At 35.7% G+C, this 19,430-nt stretch overlaps 3 protein-coding genes across 8 annotated transcripts; all 3 read right to left on the bottom strand.

Moving 5' to 3' along the window:
- Positions 1-1,236: 1,236 nt before the first annotated feature.
- Positions 1,237-4,603, bottom strand: LOC132706293 (odorant receptor Or2-like). 4 transcript variants are annotated; one of them, XM_060677550.1, is made up of 6 exons: positions 4,528-4,599; positions 3,617-4,401; positions 2,516-2,615; positions 2,366-2,464; positions 2,159-2,314; positions 1,237-2,100 (listed from the first exon to the last, which is right to left on the bottom strand). In XM_060677550.1, the coding sequence occupies exons 2-6, from the start codon at positions 4,390-4,392 to the stop codon at positions 2,056-2,058; spliced, it is 1,176 nt and encodes a 391-aa protein (XP_060533533.1). In that variant the 5' UTR covers positions 4,393-4,401; positions 4,528-4,599; the 3' UTR covers positions 1,237-2,055. The 4 variants fall into 4 exon arrangements, with proteins under 4 accessions (XP_060533533.1, XP_060533532.1, XP_060533531.1 ...); XM_060677549.1 differs by having other exon boundaries at positions 2,366-2,615; positions 3,617-4,398; positions 4,528-4,603; XM_060677548.1 differs by having other exon boundaries at positions 2,366-2,615.
- Positions 4,604-9,436: 4,833 nt separating this feature from the next.
- LOC132706578 (odorant receptor 67c-like) lies at positions 9,437-13,345 on the bottom strand. Of its 3 annotated transcripts, XM_060677970.1 has the most exons (7): positions 13,170-13,343; positions 13,103-13,118; positions 10,326-11,116; positions 10,085-10,184; positions 9,939-10,031; positions 9,731-9,886; positions 9,437-9,674 (listed from the first exon to the last, which is right to left on the bottom strand). In XM_060677970.1, the coding sequence occupies exons 2-7, from the start codon at positions 13,115-13,117 to the stop codon at positions 9,630-9,632; spliced, it is 1,200 nt and encodes a 399-aa protein (XP_060533953.1). In that variant the 5' UTR covers position 13,118; positions 13,170-13,343; the 3' UTR covers positions 9,437-9,629. The 3 variants fall into 3 exon arrangements, with proteins under 3 accessions (XP_060533953.1, XP_060533955.1, XP_060533954.1); XM_060677972.1 differs by lacking the exon at positions 13,103-13,118 and having other exon boundaries at positions 10,326-11,095; positions 13,165-13,345; XM_060677971.1 differs by lacking the exon at positions 13,103-13,118 and having other exon boundaries at positions 13,165-13,341.
- Positions 13,346-13,456: 111 nt separating this feature from the next.
- Positions 13,457-19,282, bottom strand: LOC132706579 (odorant receptor 30a-like). Its single transcript, XM_060677974.1, has 7 exons — positions 17,221-19,282; positions 16,076-16,873; positions 15,044-15,143; positions 14,887-14,979; positions 14,672-14,827; positions 14,277-14,615; positions 13,457-13,799 (listed from the first exon to the last, which is right to left on the bottom strand). Exons 2-6 carry the CDS (start codon positions 16,849-16,851, stop codon positions 14,571-14,573), a joined length of 1,170 nt encoding a protein of 389 aa, XP_060533957.1. The 5' UTR covers positions 16,852-16,873; positions 17,221-19,282; the 3' UTR covers positions 13,457-13,799; positions 14,277-14,570.
- Between the last annotated feature and the right edge of the window lie 148 nt (positions 19,283-19,430).

Raw genomic sequence — 19,430 nt, 5'->3', positions numbered from 1 at the left:
TTTCAATCCCCTTCGATGTGAGTGGAACAGAATTATTTCGTCGGTTTGATTTGGCATTTCCTTTTGGATCGCATTTGTTTTACTTTGCTTTAGTTGCTTTTCTTCATTTTCGATATAAAATTTATTGTAGTTCTTGCGTTAGTGCCTTTTTGGCAAAAAAAAAGGGTTCGTAGAAAAAAGAAATTTCATAGTGGCACTGCACTACGTTGGGGGTGCGGGGCGAGAAATAAATGTGAAGTATTTTTGAGAGCCGAAAAAAGTGATTGATGTCGCGGTCGGGATTCGAACCTCGAATCTTCGGGTAAGCCACGCCGACGCGCTGTTCCTATAGCCTAACTCGGCCGACTTTAGATCGTATAGTTTATGTGCGATGATCCGTTTCAGGCGCGCGCTATGTTAGGCGGGCCTACCCTATCCGACGACTACTTGTTTATTGCATAATGCAAAATACCTTTTTTGTGAGCTTCTATAAAATATTAAAATCAATTTTACTTCGTTCCGTTACACCTTCTCGTGAAAAACTATTTGTTAAGGGATTCTGTTCCTGATCTGCATTACCCTATGAATTTACTACCCACAATTAACTGAATTTCTGTTTAAGAAAAGTAATAAAATATTAACTTAGTATGATAAATCATTTTAAATAAGTTTCAAACTTGATATCCCTATAAAAATCGCTGGTGCTAACCTAATCATTCGGTCACGAATATGTCATGAATCAGCTGATGGCGGATCGGCTGTTACAAACCACCCCCCGCCCGAAATCAAACGCGGTTCGGAATTTTCGTTCATATGCTACCATCTCCGATCATTTGTGGTCTTCCCCATTTGTCCAAATGGCCTCGGCACCGGCGACGAACACCCGAAAGCTGTCGAAACATTTATCCAAATAAAATAATATAAAATAAAATAAACAAAATAAATATAGGTGGTTTCCGCTATCCGGTGTACTTACAAACAAACTAAAATTGACAGTTTACGAAATAAAGTAGAGGTTATTGGACATGATGCCGAACACAAAGACGACAATCATCAAGTTGACGGCGTCGCAAAAGTTTATCTGTACCGCATGGTAGCGTGACGCCTCAATTATAGAAGACATAATCTGCTTAAAGTCGTCCGTCTGGCAAAGTACAGCGCCAACTTCCGCTATCGAAAATATTATAATGAAGGAGAGCTCTTGAAACAGGTCCTTCAGGTTTTTCTCTTTGCCTATCGACGCTAGGAATTGTATGCATGAAGAGAGGAAAGTAAATACGCACGAATGCTGCTGACTTCTGCGTTGCACAGTTTACACATTAGACCTGGGTGGTGAAAAATAATGCTTATTGTATCCTATTTCCATTTTTTTACATTTACATAAAAAAATCTGTTGCCATATATTAAATAAATTGAAAAATTCATCCATTCTCTTAGGCAATGAGGTTAAATATAGCTAATACAAGAAATACACGAAATCTAGTTCTCCGTGTTTTAATTTTAAATTGGTCTGCGCGAAACATGTCGCCCTCTTTTTTAAATTAAATTTATGTTTCGGCAGAACATTAAATTTGGAGAATTAGCCAAAGCTGTCCACGTTTATCTGCAAGTCAGATTTTAGCAGAATTGGGCACAGAAAATGTGTCTTCGGGAGCCATCCGACATCATTTGGTGGAAGCCGGACTTCCTGGAAGAAGAACGGCAAGAAAACAGTTCCTTTCGAAAAAAATTCGTGATGCTGACCTGTTTGCTACTCGCTATTTAAATTGGAAGGCCAACAATTGGAAGGGTATTATTTAATGATGAATAGAAATTTCGGTAGTGTCGACCTGATAAGAAAATGCTAGATCCCAAGTACGTTTCTGGTACTGTAAAGCGTTATGGTTTGGGGTTGCTTTTCTGCATATGGAATGGGCCTTTTATTTATGTCTAGACAAATTCAAATTTAGATCATTGAGAAAAATAATTTGTCTCTACTGTTATTAAATGAAATATAATAATGATTCTAAAGTGCCTTGACAAATATCAGAAAATCCATTGGTAGAGACCAGCTTTTTTGGTAATGGTTCTCTAAGATTAATTCACCATCAGCGAAACGTAGGAGTACGAAGCTTTCATAATCTGCAAAACAACATACATATGTGATGTTTGAAGTTTCTATGAATGTTTTGAGACTCACCCTGACCGCAGACGCTGTAGTCATCGTGTCAAAAGGTCCGATGGTCAGGACCAAGGGCTTCTGGGACCGAAGTATCATGTAAAGTATCATTCTTTTTACTCTGCCGTTTTGTTCGTACCACAAACTCTCATACAAGGCGTCGCTAAGGGCTTCACTCTGTTAAAGTTACTAAAAGGTTGTTGTTTAAGTGTTGTGTCTGCGGCTCACCTGAACTTTTACTTCGTTGGCACTCCATCCCAGAAAGAAAGTTTGAACAAACAAATAGAAGAAGTAGAACAGAGGAGAGTACTCCAACTCGTGCCTAAACTTTAACAGCTTTTGGAATATCCGCAGAGCAAACATTTCCCATATACCTACCGAAATAAACTGAACCAAGACAGCGGCGAAATTCAGCGAATTCAATAGGTATTCCATCAAAATCACGAACCTTATTGAGTCGTTGAGTTGACCAACATACCTAAAACAGTTGTAGAAATGTTGAACAAACGACGTGAATAATTGACAAAGAAATGCATTAGAACGCTCGGATGACTAGCTCCACAACTGCACTGTAATCTTAGCCACTTCTATACGGTTTCCTTTTGCAGTGATTAGGTGACTTACATTATAATTTTTTGATGTTATGAAATTGGAAATATTATTAGTAAAAAATAACAAAATTGGAAACTTCACAAGAATAGTAGTTAAATTTAAGAAAAGGTTGCTTCTACATGGCTTATTGTCTATTGATGGATTACCTTTATAAGTTCATGATTTTGCAAAATAAAATCTAAACATTTTCGAAACACTAATGGAAATTAATTTTCCAAATAAACTACTGTAATACTATTTACAGAACTTCTGGATTCCTTCTGCTGTTGTTGAATGGAACTTGCTGACATTTCGCCAATCGGCCTGTTCGCTTCTTCAGCCAGTTTCAGTCAAGCTCCAAAGAAGCCAACGGGATGATTGGGGAAACGTTAGCAAGTTCGACTCAACAACAACCGACCCAGAAGGAATTCAGAAATTTTTTCTTATTTTTTTTTTTAACAGCATCATTAAAAAAATTACTGACTTCTATAGGGTTTCTTATTTTAGGGATTCTTACCTTATTTACCTTATAACTATCCGATTTTGTAATATCAAAAAATCTTTTCGCAACTGTAATCGGCCTTTGTTTGAATTCTACCAAGCCCAAAGATTAAAAATGGTTGGTCACTTCTATAAGCTTTATTTTATGGACTATTGCATTACTTAGCTTGTTACGAAATAAAATATATCATTTTTACCTTGATCCGATAAATACTTTTGGTAAATATTATCCGCAAAAAAAAAGAATTGACAACCGCACACCAACAGCAGCTACTTAAAAATCTATTCAAAAGTTTAAACAAAATTTGTTTAAATACTATCAACTTCTACATTAACAAAATTGCTAACTTTTACAGGGTTTATTTTAGCGACTATTACCTTACTTACCGTATAACTTTCTGATGTTGAGAAATGAGATCCCTTACATGTTCCAAGGTGTCTCCTTCCTGCCTCGACATTTGCCTAAACCTGGACTGTAACCGTTTCAAGACGGACGGCGTAAAAATGATGCAAGAGACCACGATGTTTTTCGTCGATACTATGCGCAACACTATGAGCATGTGAGTAAAATGTTGCGCCAGCAGCATCACGACTTGGTGGTTGTATTTGTTGAACTTGTAGAGATACCACTCGAACGGGAACGGTTTTTCTAACGTGGCATTATGTTCCCTGTTATACCGGTCAATTTTGAATCTGGTTCTGGTGTTTTCCAGAGTCATAGATAGGGCTGTACACACAGGAAAAAAGAAGATCGCCATGTTGACGGTTCTACAGAATTTTAACTGCCGCCTGTGATGGTACAAAGTTTCGTCTTGTTCAGACATCAAAACATTCTCCTCTTCGTCCATGATATTAGATATGATGCTTTTAAAGTTGTGACTTTGACAAAATATGGCGGCAATCTCGGTGATCAAAGGAGTGAGGATAAGCGCGAATTCTTTCACGTGGTGTTCGGTGGTTTGGGTCCGGTCTCGTAACGCGAAGAAGAAGTGCAGACACATCGACGCCAGATGTAAGGGAATGTAAATTTGAGCGAAACAAGAGTAGATACCGTACAGCTTAAGGAGGAATTTGTTTCGGCTGGGGAAATTTAGTCTCCATAATCCCCCGAAAATCATGCAGTACTTGGAAAAATTTAGGATCTGTAGCTTTTGCGCTGTCATTGTTTCCTGCTATAACAAATACGGGTGGTCGATTACCCTTTTATGCCTTGTTATTCTAAAGAATTCTGTTTTATTCTAATCTTTTAGTTATATTATTTTGTAAAATTGCTAGTTTGTAAATCGAAATATACTTACATTTAGCCAACCGTTGGCCGACAAAACTATAGGAGCTGGCTAGACAACACAGCCTATAGAGCTCACTTAAAACTGGACGCTCCGACACCAAAACGGATCTATAAAAAGCAAAATACCTCCCACAAACAGCCAATATTACAGGGAAGATTTCAGACCATATGTTAGTGTATCCGACGTACCCCTACCTTCCATATAATTATGGAAATTAAAGACTGGTCTAGGATTACGCCTCCTGTAAATAAGACGTTTACGTGGGAACAGGAGAGTAGGAAACATTCGTTATTCGTGGATGCGTGAAAGTAAATGGGTGAAATACTTTGGAAGTTTAATTTTGCAGATTTTTTAAAAGGCAAACAAGACCTTCCATGTGGAATGATTTGTTGTGGTTATTAAATGTTGATTTTTCCATGTTATACCACGTAGTTCATACTTTCTATACTATTAAAATAAGTTGGAGGGGGTTTTTATTAATACATTGACGAAAAGTTTTCGTTTGAAGAAAATGAAAGTAATAAAAAGAGTTATATATTGTATTTACAATAACAATGTTTAAAATAACTTGTTTCAATAGTGAAGTGTAGTGAAATGTAGGTTAATTCATCATCAATGAAACGTAGGGATACGAAGCCTTCATGATCTGCAAAAACGACGTAAATATATCAGATTTGATTTTGATGTGGATGATTTGACTCACCCTCACGGCAGATGTTATGGTCACGGTCCGATGGTCAACACCAGAGGCTTCTGAGATCGAAGTATCATGTAGAGTATCATTCTCTTCACTCCATCACTTTGTTCGTCCCACAGACTCTCATACGCATCGCTAAGCGATTCGCACTGCCAAAATTGATTAAAAAAAATTACACAATTAAATTAGAACAAAAATGTCCGAATTTTGATTTTTATTTATTACTTTATGACAGCTGTTTCAATCGAAGACGCATTTAAATCCAATTGGTCATTAAATATCTCTTGCTTCGTTATATAAAATATCAAAATTATCGTGAAATTTTTCCGAATTTAAATGAATGGCATAGCTAGAACCCGAACTTTTATTTTTATACGCTCTTATGGGATCGTTAGGGCGTTTTTTTGAAAGTTCTACTTGTTTGTCCGATACAAATTTCGAGACACGATCTACATTTTAACTTGTAGACTCCGGACTTTTGAGTTTTTCGCTTTTTTTTTTTAAATTTTCCAATTCTGTTTTCAGTTGTAAAAGCAATATTAAGACCAAATTTAGATAGACGTTTCGAAATTTTCTTGCTAGGTTCGAATATGTATTTTATGGTCGTATATATAAAATTTAAAAATAAGTTCGGTATTTAATATGGGATAGATAGATAGATATTTATAATCTTATCTATCAAAGAGGGTTCGCAACCATTGTTAAATGCCTTTTGTTTTAAGAAGAATTAAATATTATAAAACAAATTGCATTTAATGGCGATCCCTCTTTGATAAGATTGTAGCTAAAAAAAGTTTCAAATAACTTCGAACTCTATCTCTCCCATATTAAATGCAATTAACAATAAAAAATTACGCACATCGGAGAACCTAGCATGTGTCTAAATTTCGTCGTAAGATTGCTTTTATAACTGAAAAAACCTTTTTAATTTTTTTAAAAAACAATAAAACTTGTCCCAAAATTTATATTGGAGGAACATCAAAGAGCTTATAAAAAGTTCGGAATCTAATTGATTAATCTATTACTACCTGAAAATAATAAATAAAATAAAATAATAATAAAAATAAATAAATAAATACATAAAATAATAAATGATAAGTAAAATAAAGTAACAAATAATAAGTAATAATAAATAAAGATTTTTGTTTTGGGCACCTTGACTGTATGACTTACCTGGATTTTTACTTCGTTCGCACTCCATCCCAAAACAAACGTTTCGACAAAGAGATAGATAAAGTAAAAGATCGGAGTGAGTGCCACCTCATCCTTGAACTAGGACCATTATTAAATTAATCTTGTATGACAAGTGAAACATTTCGAAAATATTTACCGGAGTGAACTGAACCGAATATGACATATCTGCAACAGATTTGTGTTCATCTGGTTTTGGTTAGTACGGTTCAGATTGCATTAGATTTACTTGAAACAGAAACAGAGCATGTACTGTAGTATCTGGAGCAGGTGCTGAGGTGAATGATTGTGTATATAGAAAAAACAGAAATAACTTGTAATATAAATTGTGAAAATTGATGGGCAATTGATGAATGACCTTTAGAAAATTTCTTAGATACCAAAATTGGTAAAGAAATCTACAACTCTTCTAATGTTAGCTAATAGTAACGCACCTTTTTTATTGTAATATTTATTGTACTTTATAATTTTCGCTCGAAAGCGCCCTCTTCCTGTATCGACATTCGACGGAGTGATGATGATGCAAGAGACGACGATATTTTTCGTGGATATTATTCTCAAAATGATGATCAAGTGCGAAACGTATTCCAGCAACAGCATCGCCGCTTGGTGGTTGTTCTTATCGAACTTGTAAAGATAGAAATTGAACGGGAAATGTTTCTCCAATGTGACATCATGTTCTCTGTTGTACTGGTCTACTTGGTGCCTAATTATGGCATTATCCAAATTTATGGAAACGGCCGTTCAAATGGCGAAAATAAAGGTAGTCAAATTGACCACTTTACAGAACTTCAGGTGGCGCTTGTAGTCGCTCAATGTTTCGTCTTCTCCGGAAATTAAAATGTCCTTTTCCTCGTCACTAGAATGCCCTGCCTTGACATGGGCAAGATTGGGAGTCTTCGGAAAGGAGTTGCTGACCTTCTATAGGAGGGGCGGCATTCTGGACGCCCTCTAGAGCGGCCTGCGGACACAAAGGGCCCATCTGGTGGCCTAAGTGCTTGGACGCCAGCGAGGGCGCCCCCCTTTAATACCAATACCAATAGCAATAGCTCGTCCACTACGTAGGATATGATTCGTTTGAAGTTGTTTTTTTGGCAGAGGATGGCGGCGATCTCAGTTATCAGGGTGATGACCATGTGGGAAAAATCTTTGGTTAGCTGATGCAGGCTGATGTCACCAACAGCGGGATGTACATTTTGACAAAGTTGGAGTAGACCGCGTACGCTTTGTGGAGGATTTCGGTAGGTAATTTTAGTGGCCATATTCCAACGAACAGCATAGAGTTCTTTGAAAAATTGAGGATAGGTCGATTGACTACCCTCATTGTTTAACTATGAATAAAAATGTTGGATAGTCAGCACTTTTGTTCTTTTTAGTTTTTTTTTATTATACTACACAGAGAACGCGGTGTTAATTAAAAGTTATGAGGGTCTTAAACATTGCTGGATTTATTCATTTAAGTGGATAAAATTGACCTTTGTTTTGTCTTACTGCCGCAAAATTGGCGCATCTAAACTTATTGACAATATGTCAACGGCCATGTTGGTTGTTCAATACCGTCAAGGTCAAAACAGCAGGCTGGGCAATTTTCATATTCATAATAGTCTTTGTAGTGAAATCAAATATTAGTTCTTATTGATATTAATTTGCCATGAAAATGCTAAATTATAAAGTTTGATTCTAACAATTTAAATTTGGAGAGATTTTTATATGACAAAAAAAATTCATAAATAAAATAAAATGTATTTTGTGACGCGCCCTGTAAAATTCTATTACTCTATTCCACTGCTCTATTTCGGATATTATTTTGGCACTAATACTATCAGAGCTTATTTAATTATTTATTTTCTTTTTATTTGTCATCATTTTCTAAAATATTGGCATTATTTTGTATATAAAGATTGGGAACAATTGCAATTTTACTATATACTAGATTTTGATGCCAATCAATAATTTTAATTTTATTTATTGGAAGCCATGTATTGCTTAACGATCAATTAGATTTAAATACCTCTCCTTTACTGAACTTAAATTCTCGCAACAACATTAATTAAGGTTTTATGGTCATTTTTCGGTATATATAGTAGTGGTTGTTTGTAGTTGTCGAAACAATTGTCATGTCATAATATATAATTTCATGAAAATCTGAACTTTTGGTTCTTATTTATTTTGATAAATGGATTTTCATCAAGTAAAAGCCACCTCAGTTCAAGTATATGTGTATGGCGGCATGCACTTTCCCTGTAATTATCCAGAAAATAGGGGCCTTGCGTTTCTCTTCCACGCCCCTTCATAAATAAGACATTTGTGTGGGATCAGGAGAGTAGGAGACACGTTGCAGTGGACATGTCAAAGAAGATGAATGTTTTATATTTGTCATTGTCAAACTACATCTTAAATGTGCTACTGATATTTATATAGCTTTTATCAAATGAATTTCGTAAGAATTACTAATTCCATAAGACTATCAAGCGCAGTTTTCCAAATTGGCAAAATGTTTTTTTATTTACAAAAAATAGAAGTGGAGTGAAAAATAATTTTGTTTTTGTAATCACTCTTTTTGGACAAAACTAGAAGAAATTCAAGTTTAAAGTGACGCCGAAACTAATAGAAATTTTAGTGCCTGTGATACACAGGGGTGAAGCATGAAAGTTTGGCTTCATTAATATATACATGGTGAAATGTGAGTGATACAAAGCGTAACTGTAACTTCTGGCGAAGGAAAATATTTTTTTATCACGTTTTTTCAAAAAGTCGAACTCTTAGTATCATTAAAAAATAATACCAGATAACCAGCGTCGTAGTTATACAAAGAAAAATTATTATTTTTTAAATTCATCATAATAGGATTGAATTAAAATACATTTTTTGCTTCTTTACTATTGTTTGTATACTACGGAATAAATTATATATTTTTAAATTTAATTCCCTATATATTGAAAACCAAGACTAGGACAAAAATTGTGTACAAAAAAATTTGTATTTTCTTACTTTGTAATATTACATCACACCATCTATATAGGACAAAGGCAAACTGTATAGCCCAGACTATAGTCACAGGGTTCCTTTGGGTCCAGAAAATTACAACCTAGCTAAATTATCAGGCAGATTGATCGTGACTCATTTTCCATTATTGTGTGGGGTATTCTTTATTTTGATAATTGACAATACAGAGATTTAAATATTTTGTGTTTCTTAGCCTTTTTGGTGATTGATCGGTCCATCAGTTCACCATCAGTGAAACGTAGGAGTACGAAGCTTTCATGATCTGCAAAAGGACATAAATGTGTCAGGTTTGACGGCGATGTGGATGTTGTAACTCACCCTGACTGCAGACGCTGTGGTCATAGCGTCAAATGGCCCGATGGTCAAAGCCAGAGGCTTCTGGGATCGAACTATCATGTAGAGTATCATTCTTTTCACTCTATCGTTTTGTTCGTACCACAGACTCTCATACAATGCATCGCCAAGCGCTTCACTCTAATAAAGTTACTTAAAATATGTTGGCGGGTGAGATATCACTACGACTTACCTGGACCTTTACTTCGTTCGCGCTCCATCCCAAAACGAACGTTTGAATAAACAGGTAGGCGAAGTAAAACAGTGGTGATATTGCGAACTTGTCCTTGAATTAAAGCTTTTAATTGTTTTTGCGTAATACATTTCTAGTATACCCACCGAAATGAACTGAACTGAGACAGCCGCTACGTTCAGCGAATTCAAAAGGTATTCCATGAAAATCACGTATTTTATCGAGTGGTTCAGGTCGCTCACATACCTGGAACATTTGTAATTTTTTGTATTAAAAAACCAACTATCGGCAACCTAACTGAACACAGAACACCAAAACTATTAGCACTCCGTAAAACTACTTGACGCTATTGATAGTATATTCTATAGTATTGATCTGAGCTTCTACCTTATAACGTTCTGATGTTGCGAAATCAGATCCTTTAAACTTTCAAAAGTGCCTCCTTCTTCCATCGACATTCGCTTAAACCTGACCTGCAACCGTTTCAAGATGGACGGCGTAAAGATAACGCAAGAGACGACGATGTTTTTCGTAGATATTATCCTGAAAATGATCATCCAATGCGAAACATATTCCACCAACAACATCGCCGCTTGGTGCTTGTTCTTGTCAAACTTGTAGAGGTACAACTCGAACGGGAAAGGTCTGTCCAAAGTGTCGTTGTGTTCCCTGTTGTACTGTCCTATTTGGGACCTGACACTAGCGTTTTCAATAACTATGGAGGCTGCTGTACAAATCGGGAACACGAATATTGTCAAATTGACGTTGTAACAGAATTTCTGCTGCTGCGTGTGGTGGTGCAACGTTTCGTCTTCTCCGGAATTTAAAATGTTGTTTTCCTCATTCAGTACGTAGGCTATGATTCCTTTAAAGTTGTTTCTTTGACAGATAACGGCGGCCGTCTCTGTCATTAGGGTAATGATAATGTAGGAAAACTCTTTCATGAGATCTTCAAGGGTTTCGTTCTGAGACACCAGGGCGAGGATGAAATGGATACACATCGACGTCAGGAACAGCGGGATGTAGATCGTGACGAAGATGGAGTATATTGCGTAAGTTTTGCGGATGACGTTGATATTGGTAGGTAACGGTAATCGCCATATTCCGACGGAGATCATACAGTATTTCGAAAAATTTAAGATGGATCGATGGACTACCTTCATCGTGCAATAGCAGACCTTAATGTTTGTATTAACATTATAATTTAAACGAAACAAGTTCGTAAGCAATCAAGACTAAGTAGAAGAACTAATTTTAACTATACTGACAAAAAGTAATAAAAGAATAACATTAATTGACGTCCTTATTTCAGCTTCTAGTAGTACGTGATGATGCTCTACATAACGTTTAGGTAGGTAGTAATATCCTAGTGACCTCTGCATTGACCTCTTTATGTTATAAATACTATAAAATCTAGACTGATACAAGTAACTTTCATTACAATGGTTATGTGGTGAATGAGTCAATTGACATTTACGTCGAATCATTTAAGTATAGGTAAAAGTTTAAGTAATATTATATACGGTGTGTCCCACTGAAAAACTGTGCACCCTTGTGAAATCTTTGTTTATAGATCGATTCTGATAATTGTTTTGTGGGATAGATCTCTGAAAAATGCACTAAAACATTAGTTTGCTTATTGCTTCAACTTAAAGTCATGGCCAACTGGGACTATTTAACAAAAGAGAGAGCAGTGAGAAGTACTATTAGGGAGTACTTAGAATACAACTATTCGAATTTCTATAATGTCGTTTAAGTCCCGCTTAACGTTGTACGTCGTTGGAAAAACTTCGATTACGCTTTGATTTTGATAACTTTCTTTTTGTTGGGTAGATCTCTCAAAAACGCACCAAAACCTAAAGTTTCTTATTACATCAACCTGAAGGCATGGCTGGGACTAATTTTTGAAGTCGAATATCGAGAAGGGCTTTTAGGGATTTCTTTAAGAATGAAGTATCAACGAATTCTTATTCAGGACTACATAAAACCTAACTTCCATGAACTTCGCTAAAGCATTTATGGCTCAATTTTGATGATTCTTTATTGCTGGAGAGATCTTACTAAAGAGAAAACAATCGGTTTTTTCGTATAGCATCGACTAACGTCATAGCTAATTGATACAGTTTTCTGAAGCAGAAAATCGAGAAGTACTTTTAAATATTTTTTTTCAAATTGAACATGACAACAGATTCGTATTAAGGATTACCTAAAACTAACTAGACCAATGATTAAAGTTTTCGATGATTTAAAAAAAACCTTGTAAATAGAGCTTATTTAGTATGTGATTTTAAGATCTTAAAAATTTTAATTATACAAATCATATATTTTTTAGTATCATCTTAAAGCAACAGTATTAATCAATCTTAGTATTCGAAAAATATAAACAAAATTAAAATATAAATTAGGAACTGAATTTGACTGTCGAATATCGGCTTCTTCTCCATGGCACGCTTGGTTTTACAAAGTAAGCAGTATGCCGACGTCAATCGATTTTGATATTTCTGTTATTTTCATTATTAGATGAGAATTAAAAATCCACCCAAATTAAAAAAAATACAGCGTTGTAAAGTCCGTTTAGTTTATATCTGATCCCCTCTAATGTCATTTAATTTTAAGAAAATCCTTAGGGTCTTTCAACGATATTTCGAGCACCCTATATTTGAACTTCATGGAAATTAGTATAGTTCGCTTTTAGATACTCGTGAATAAGAATTCGTTGACACTGTATTCTTAAAGAAATCCGTAATAGCCCTTTTCGCTATTTGACATCAAAAATTAGTCCCAGTGAGCCATGACTTCAGGTTGATGTAGTAAGAAACATCAAAATCAAATAGTAATGAAAGATTTTACAACGATGTACAGCCTTCAGTGAGGCGGAAACGATATTTCAAACATCCAGCATTGAAACGTTATAAAAATTGGTATAGTTTTTGAGATATCTATCCAACAAATAAATATATTAAAATCGAACCATAAACAAAGGTGTACACTGTATATTTTTAAGTTTTTTTTTATTGAGTGAAGTTCATATGTTATCTGCTGCGTATATATATCTCTCTTTATTGTTTTTAAATTTTCACAAATTTAGGCAACATTCTGCAAAATATAAATAAATTTTAATCTTGGGCACGAATAAAGGTAGCAATTTTTAGCTATCATTATACTGAATTATCATTCATTCTAAAAGATTAGATACATTTTATTGATGCTAAGAACTTGGACTTACCTTACGGATGCTGGAATAATAAATTACCGTTCAGAAAGTAACTAAAAATAAAAAAATGTATTTTTGTTACGCCGAATTGCAACCCGAACAGTTTGCTTCAAACTGAGGACTCTAACATTAAAGCATGTCTAAAAAATCCAAACCCTTATCACAATAAGCCATCATTACAGAGAAGATTTGAGGGCATGTGTATATTCCGGCATATACTTTCCCTATAATTATTCAAACAATAGCGACCTTGCGTTTTTTTTTTTCACGCCCCTTCATAAATAAGACATTTGCGTGTGATCGTCAGAATAGGAAACACGCTGCAGTGTGTACACGTGAAGGTGTCGAAACAGATTAACATTTTACATTTTCGGAAGTTGACAAAAAGCAAGAGAAGCGGACTTCTCAAGCACCCGTGAATCCAGTGGCACATATCCACATGTTTGCAATTTACCAAAAATTCTGCTTATTAAATACCAAAGCGAAGTTTAAAACGAGGCGATAGTCTCAAACGGTTCGATGGTCAAGTCCAGAGGCTTCTGGGATCGAAGTATCATCGCTCTATTAGTCACAGTTTTCAAAGTCAAAGTTGCTTTGGGTACGTTGACTATACGACTTCCATTGACTGTTGCTTCATTGGCACTCCCCTTCAAAACGAATGTTTCGATAGAAATAGATGTAGTAGAAGATCGGAGAGAATCTTTCAACTAGTTTAGCAGACGTAACATTTTGATAATACTCATCGAAATGCGCTGAAGTGAGACTGCGCCTACGTTAAAAGATTCTCCAGTAAAATCGAGTGGTTCAGTTTGTTGGCATATCTGCAAATCGCAGTTCTCAATATTTAGTAATTTTTTGAATATAAATTTTCTTCAATTCTCCTTTTTAATAGCATAACGCCGTCCCCTATAAACTATCAACGCACCTGCATGGCTTCCTTTTGGAAATAATTAAGTGTTATAACGCGTATTACCCTGTAACGCAACCTGCAATTTTTGTCTTACTAGCTAATAGCCCCTCTCGCTCTTTAAACATTCAACGTCGATTTAAAAATGTTCAGTAAGAAATACATTAAATAGCGCCTCATGAAAGACCAAGTAAATTACAATGTTTACATTGTTTACCTTATAACTTTCTTAACCGTCCGAAAGCGTCATCTTGCAGTATCGACATTCGCTTGAACCTGCCGGCAAGTGGTGGTTTGTCGTTGGAAATATTTTTCTCACTTTTGTTAATGTACAATTGCTTAAAATTCCTTTTTTTATTAGTATAACGATACATTGTTACATCATTTATAAAGTGGTACCAGAAAGACGATTTTAGCGAGATGTCAGACTAGACTACAGATTTGCAATTTAGTTATCAGATATTAAGAAGTTTAGAATGATACATTTTCTTAGCCATTTAGGTGGTTGATTTTAGTTAACCATAAGTGAAATGTAGGAGTACGAAGCTTTCATGATCTGCAAAATGACATATATATGTCAGGATCGGCAGCGATATGAAAGTTTTGACTTACCCTGACCGCAGACGTTGTGGTCATCGTATCAAACGGTCCAATAGTCAAAATTAGAGGTTTCTGGGATCGAACTATCATATAGAGAATCATTCTTCGCACTCTCCCGTTTTGTTCGTACCACAGACTCTCGTACAAGGCATCGCTAAGCGCTTCGCTCTGTTAAAATTTTTAGTTTATGGTTGTTGTTGGTGTATGAACTGCCGACTGCGATTTACCTGCACTTTTACTTCGTTCGCACTCCATCCCAAAACGAACGTTTGGACAAACAAGTAGATGAAATAAAACAGCGCCGAGAATGCTAGCTTGTCCTTAAATTAAAACGACTTTTGAATTAATTTTCAATAACAGCGGAAACATTTCGAATCTACCCACCGAAATGACCTGATATGAGACGGCAGCTACGTTCAGTGAATTCAAAAGGTATTCCAGCAAAATGACGTATCTTATCGAGTGGTTCAGATCGCTTACATACCTGGAACATTTCTACTTGTTAATGTTGGAGGACCATTTAAGCCATTCAAACCGATAGAGTCGTAACAGCAAAGGAGCAACTGTCCTCCACGCTCCGGAAATAACTAGCTAAATTCAGCATGGCGTAGCTCTGAATGATTGACCTGCTGCCTATCGGTTCACAACACCAACAAATTGTACTATCTGGCACTGTTAAATATTGGGCGGAAGCCATTTAACACCTCAGAAAATACGTTCATAGGCATCAGTATGTAATAATGTCAACCAACCTTAGCTGTTGCTGTTGCTTCTATATTGTTTAGTGGGGCTTTCAGCCATGCCAAACTTAGCAGTTGCTGTTACGCCAATTTTATTTGTTGCTCCTACAGGGTGACTCATAAAGAATACCTGGAAACTGTCGAAAACAAGGTTAGGTAGTGAGTTAAGCTCTCCAAATTTCAATATTTTTAACATTCAAAAATATTTAAGGGAGTGTGTTGTGTGGTGCACTCAGATGGTGCACATTCGATTTAATTTTTTTCATTACTATTACGAAAATTGTTATTGTTAAATATTGGTTTTTATCGATCCTCGTATCTTTCCATCTTTTCATCTTTTAAATATTTATAAAAGAAATCAGAAAAATGAACTTGCACTTTTTAAATCCAAATCAGTCAAAAACCGACATAGTTAGACGGCCCAAGAAAAAGTGCCTTTTCTATGAAACATTGAATATTCTTTCACATGGTATATGACTCGATTTATTTAAATAATAAGGTACAATTAGCGCCCTCTAGGAGCAAAGTAGAAATAAGCTTCAAATTCGTAACTGCCACGTCAAAAAGACTATATTATTGTACTGTAAGAACTTTGTCTAGTATCTCCAGTTTTGAGATTGCGCGTTCTTCAGGAATCACCCTGATTGTGGTAGTTGAGCTTTTAGTCTCAGCTTACCTTATAATTTTATGATGTTGCGAAATTAGATCCGTAACTGTTGCGAAACTATCCCCTTCCTGTCTCTCCATTCGTTTAAACCTGATCTGCAATCGTTTCAAAACTGACGGAGTGAAAATAATGCAGGAAATAACAATATTTTTGGTAGATATTATCCGAAGGACTACCAATATCTGCGAAAGGTATTCTACAAACATGACAGTGGTTTGGTGGTTGTTTTGGTCAAACTTGTACAGGTACAATTCGAACGGGAAAGGTTTCTTCAACGTCACGTTGTGTTCCCTATTGTACCCGTTGACTTGATGCCTGATCCTGGCGTTTTCAATTACTATGGAGGCGGCTGTACAAATCGGGAAAACGAAGACTGCTAAATTGACGGCGTTGCAAAATTTGAGCTGGCGCTTGTGGTGGTACAGCGTTTCGTCTTCGCCGGACACTAATATGTCCTTTTCTTCTTCCATGACGTAGGATATGATTCGTTTAAAGTTTTTTTTTTGACAGAGGACCGCCACGACCTCGGTTATCAGACTGATGAGAATGTAGGAAAATTCCCTCATGAGAACTTCTAGACTTTGGTTTGGTGTTCCCAAGGCGACGATGAAATGGATACACATCGACATCAAGTACAACGGCATATAGATTTTTACAATGCCAGAATACACTACGTACGTTTTTAGAAGGACGTTGCTTTCGACGGGCAATTTTAGTCGCCATAGCCCAACGGAGAGCATGCAGTACTTTGAAAAATTGAGAATCGGTCGATTGACTACCCTCATTGTTTCAACAATCAAAAAGCATCTATACGAAGAGAGTAAAATCCATACAAACATTATAACAAAAACCTAATTAATTCCTTATTTACATAACACAGCCACCATATTATCCCATATTGTCCCAATTTAAAATTAAAAACTTTCTTAAGATTATTTTAAGATTTTTGAAAAAAAAAATGTATATATAGTATATTTTGAATGAAAGCTCTGGACAATTTAAAAGTAATACGCGTACTATTTTTTTATGAGTTATACATATCTAAGTTGAAGATTGTTTTAATAAAATGCACTAAAAATGACTTGTGTCTTATAGAGAATATAATAATCACAACGAACAACTTATCGCTAATTCGTAAATCCGAATATACTCACAGTTAGCTATCTCGTGGGTCGGCAAAAGGTAAAAGCTAGGCTGCAACGGCGACAGTCCGGCCAAAACTGATGTTTCAAATATCAAAACGACTATATAAAGTTCTCCACATAAAATCATTATTACAGGGAAAATTTCTACCGATATTCGTATGCATTTTTCTCTACCATCCCTATAATTATGGAAATAAAAGACTGTGTCTAGTCCTACGATACGCCTACACTGTAAATAAGATATTTGCGTGGATTAGGAGAGAGGAAACATGCTAGAATTCTGTCATTCGTGGAGGTGTAAAAATTGAACTATATGCGGAAAATGCTTTTAATATGTGGGCTGCGATTTAAATTAAATAAAATAATCGGTTCGCCACAGTTTGTGGAATTTTTCCAATGCTTTTTTTTTAAAACGAATTTTGCTTTACTAAACTATTTTACTTAATTACCATACCTTGAAATTACCTTCAAAACGATAAGTACGATAGCGAGTGCGTTTTGCAGAGGATGGTCCTCTGAGGAAAAAAAAGAATTGGTATATTGCCTACATTGTATTTTCATTGTATTACTGATCTGCAGCAGCTGTATGGCCCATATTATCTTAAAAATTTTAAAAGTGTTTTTCTGGAATATTTGCAGTTTAACTTTTATTTTTAAATGACTTATTGTTAATTGTAATTGTTAAAATCTAGTTCAAATATCTGAATAAAGAAAGAATTTTTTCTTTCCACGTGCATTTAAAAATAAAGTCCTCTGACTGAAATTAATGCACAAGTTTGATAAAGAAACACAACTTTTTAGTTGCCTGATACTGAGTGAATAGAATAGGTAAACTGCATTTGACTTACGACTTTTTTTGATACGAGCGGAGCGAGTGTTTAATAAAAGGGTGAGTTAATAGTATATTATGCAGCAAGTGCGGCATTTGACTCAGGAGTTTATTTGACACGAGCGGAGCGAAAAATCAGGAATATTAGCTATTTGTTTGCAAGTGCCGAAATCAATTTTATGGCCTGTCTGATGTTGGTGCTGAAACAAAGCAGATGTTGTTTGTTTGTTTCTTATGGCTAAACGATGTTCCTCGAGCCTGGCTGAAATCCCTCTGTTGGTCTGTCCCACATACGTCAGGCTGCACGATCCGCATGCTACACTGTATACTCCTTGGTTTTCCAGAGTAATTTTTTGTTTTGGGTTTCTTAGGATTGCTCCGATGGTATGATCAGGTTTGTATGCCGTTGATATGTCGTGTTTCCGTAATATTCGGCCGATTTTGTCAGTAACCCCCTTGATGTATGGCAGGACAGCGATCGATCTTTGTTGGGTCTCGTCCTGCACTCTCTGCTGCGGCTGTTGTTGTTTACCGATTGCATTGCTGATGATGCGCCTTTGGTATCCGTTTTGTCGAAGACAGGTACTAATTTTTTTCAGTTCTTCATCTCTGTTCCTCTCGTTTGTGGGCCTGAAGGACCGAGCAATTAATGTATTTGCCACTGCCTGTATCTGTGATGGGTGGTGATGAGATTTAGCGTTCAGATATCTATTAGTGTGTTGGTTTTCTATAGACAGTGTGTTCTAAATGTCTATCTTCGGCCCTTGTGATGTGCACATCTAAAAAGGGCAGACTGTTATCCTCTTCAAGTTCTATTGTAAATTGAGTCCTTGGGTGAATGGAATTCAGATGATCTAGGAATTTCAAAAGCTCCTCCTTGCCAAAAGGCCATACAACAAATACGTCATCAACGTATCTTGTCCATAGTTTTGGCTTCAGATTTGCCTTCTTTATTGCTTTCTTTTCGAAGTAAATCATGAAGAGGTTGGCAATCACAGGTGAGAGAGATGATCCCATTGCTGCTCCATCTGTTTGTCTGTAAATTTTCCCGTTGTACATAAAGTAAGCGTTTTTCAGGCAATGTCTTGACAGATCCATTATGTACGGCGGAAGATCTTCGTTTTCTTCTATAAGCAAGAGTGCCTCTTCGTCCTTGTCCATCCTGAGAGAACCTAAAATCTGGATTCCAGTCGGAGTTCAACAAGCGAACGGATGATATCCCGGAATATAGTGTCATCACATTTTTCCATCCGTGAATCAATACGTGAAAAGAAAAAAAAAAAAAAAAAAAAATATATATATATATATATATATATATATATATATATATATATATATATATATATATATATATATATATATATATATATATATATATATATATACATAC

The sequence above is a fragment of the Cylas formicarius genome, unplaced genomic scaffold (assembly GCF_029955315.1).
Source record: "Cylas formicarius isolate icCylForm1 unplaced genomic scaffold, icCylForm1.1 PGA_scaffold_8__14_contigs__length_24414737, whole genome shotgun sequence".
In the NCBI taxonomy this organism is placed as follows: Eukaryota; Metazoa; Arthropoda; class Insecta; order Coleoptera; family Brentidae; genus Cylas; species Cylas formicarius.
Note: the sequence above shows the minus strand (reverse complement) of the source record. Positions and strands in the feature narration are given on the sequence as shown.

Coding starts and splice junctions, on each gene's coding strand:
- LOC132706578 (XM_060677970.1), bottom strand. Junction 10,185..10,325: donor CAACATCAGAACGTTATAAG/GTAGAAGCTCAG, acceptor CAAATGTTCCAG/GTATGTGAGCGACCTGAACC. Junction 9,887..9,938: donor CGAACGAAGTAAAGGTCCAG/GTAAGTCGTAGT, acceptor TAACTTTATTAG/AGTGAAGCGCTTGGCGATGC.
- LOC132706293 (XM_060677549.1), bottom strand. CDS start 4,392: ATGACAGCGCAAAAGCTACAGATCCTAAATTTTTCCAAGTACTGCATG. Junction 2,616..3,616: donor CAACATCAGAAAGTTATACG/GTAAGTAAGGTA, acceptor CAACTGTTTTAG/GTATGTTGGTCAACTCAACG. Junction 2,101..2,158: donor CTACAGCGTCTGCGGTCAGG/GTGAGTCTCAAA, acceptor GTTGTTTTGCAG/ATTATGAAAGCTTCGTACTC.
- LOC132706579 (XM_060677974.1), bottom strand. CDS start 16,851: ATGAGGGTAGTCAATCGACCGATTCTCAATTTTTCAAAGTACTGCATG. Junction 14,980..15,043: donor TCTCATATCAGGTCATTTCG/GTGGGTAGATTC, acceptor TTTTAATTTAAG/GACAAGCTAGCATTCTCGGC. Junction 14,828..14,886: donor CGAACGAAGTAAAAGTGCAG/GTAAATCGCAGT, acceptor AAATTTTAACAG/AGCGAAGCGCTTAGCGATGC.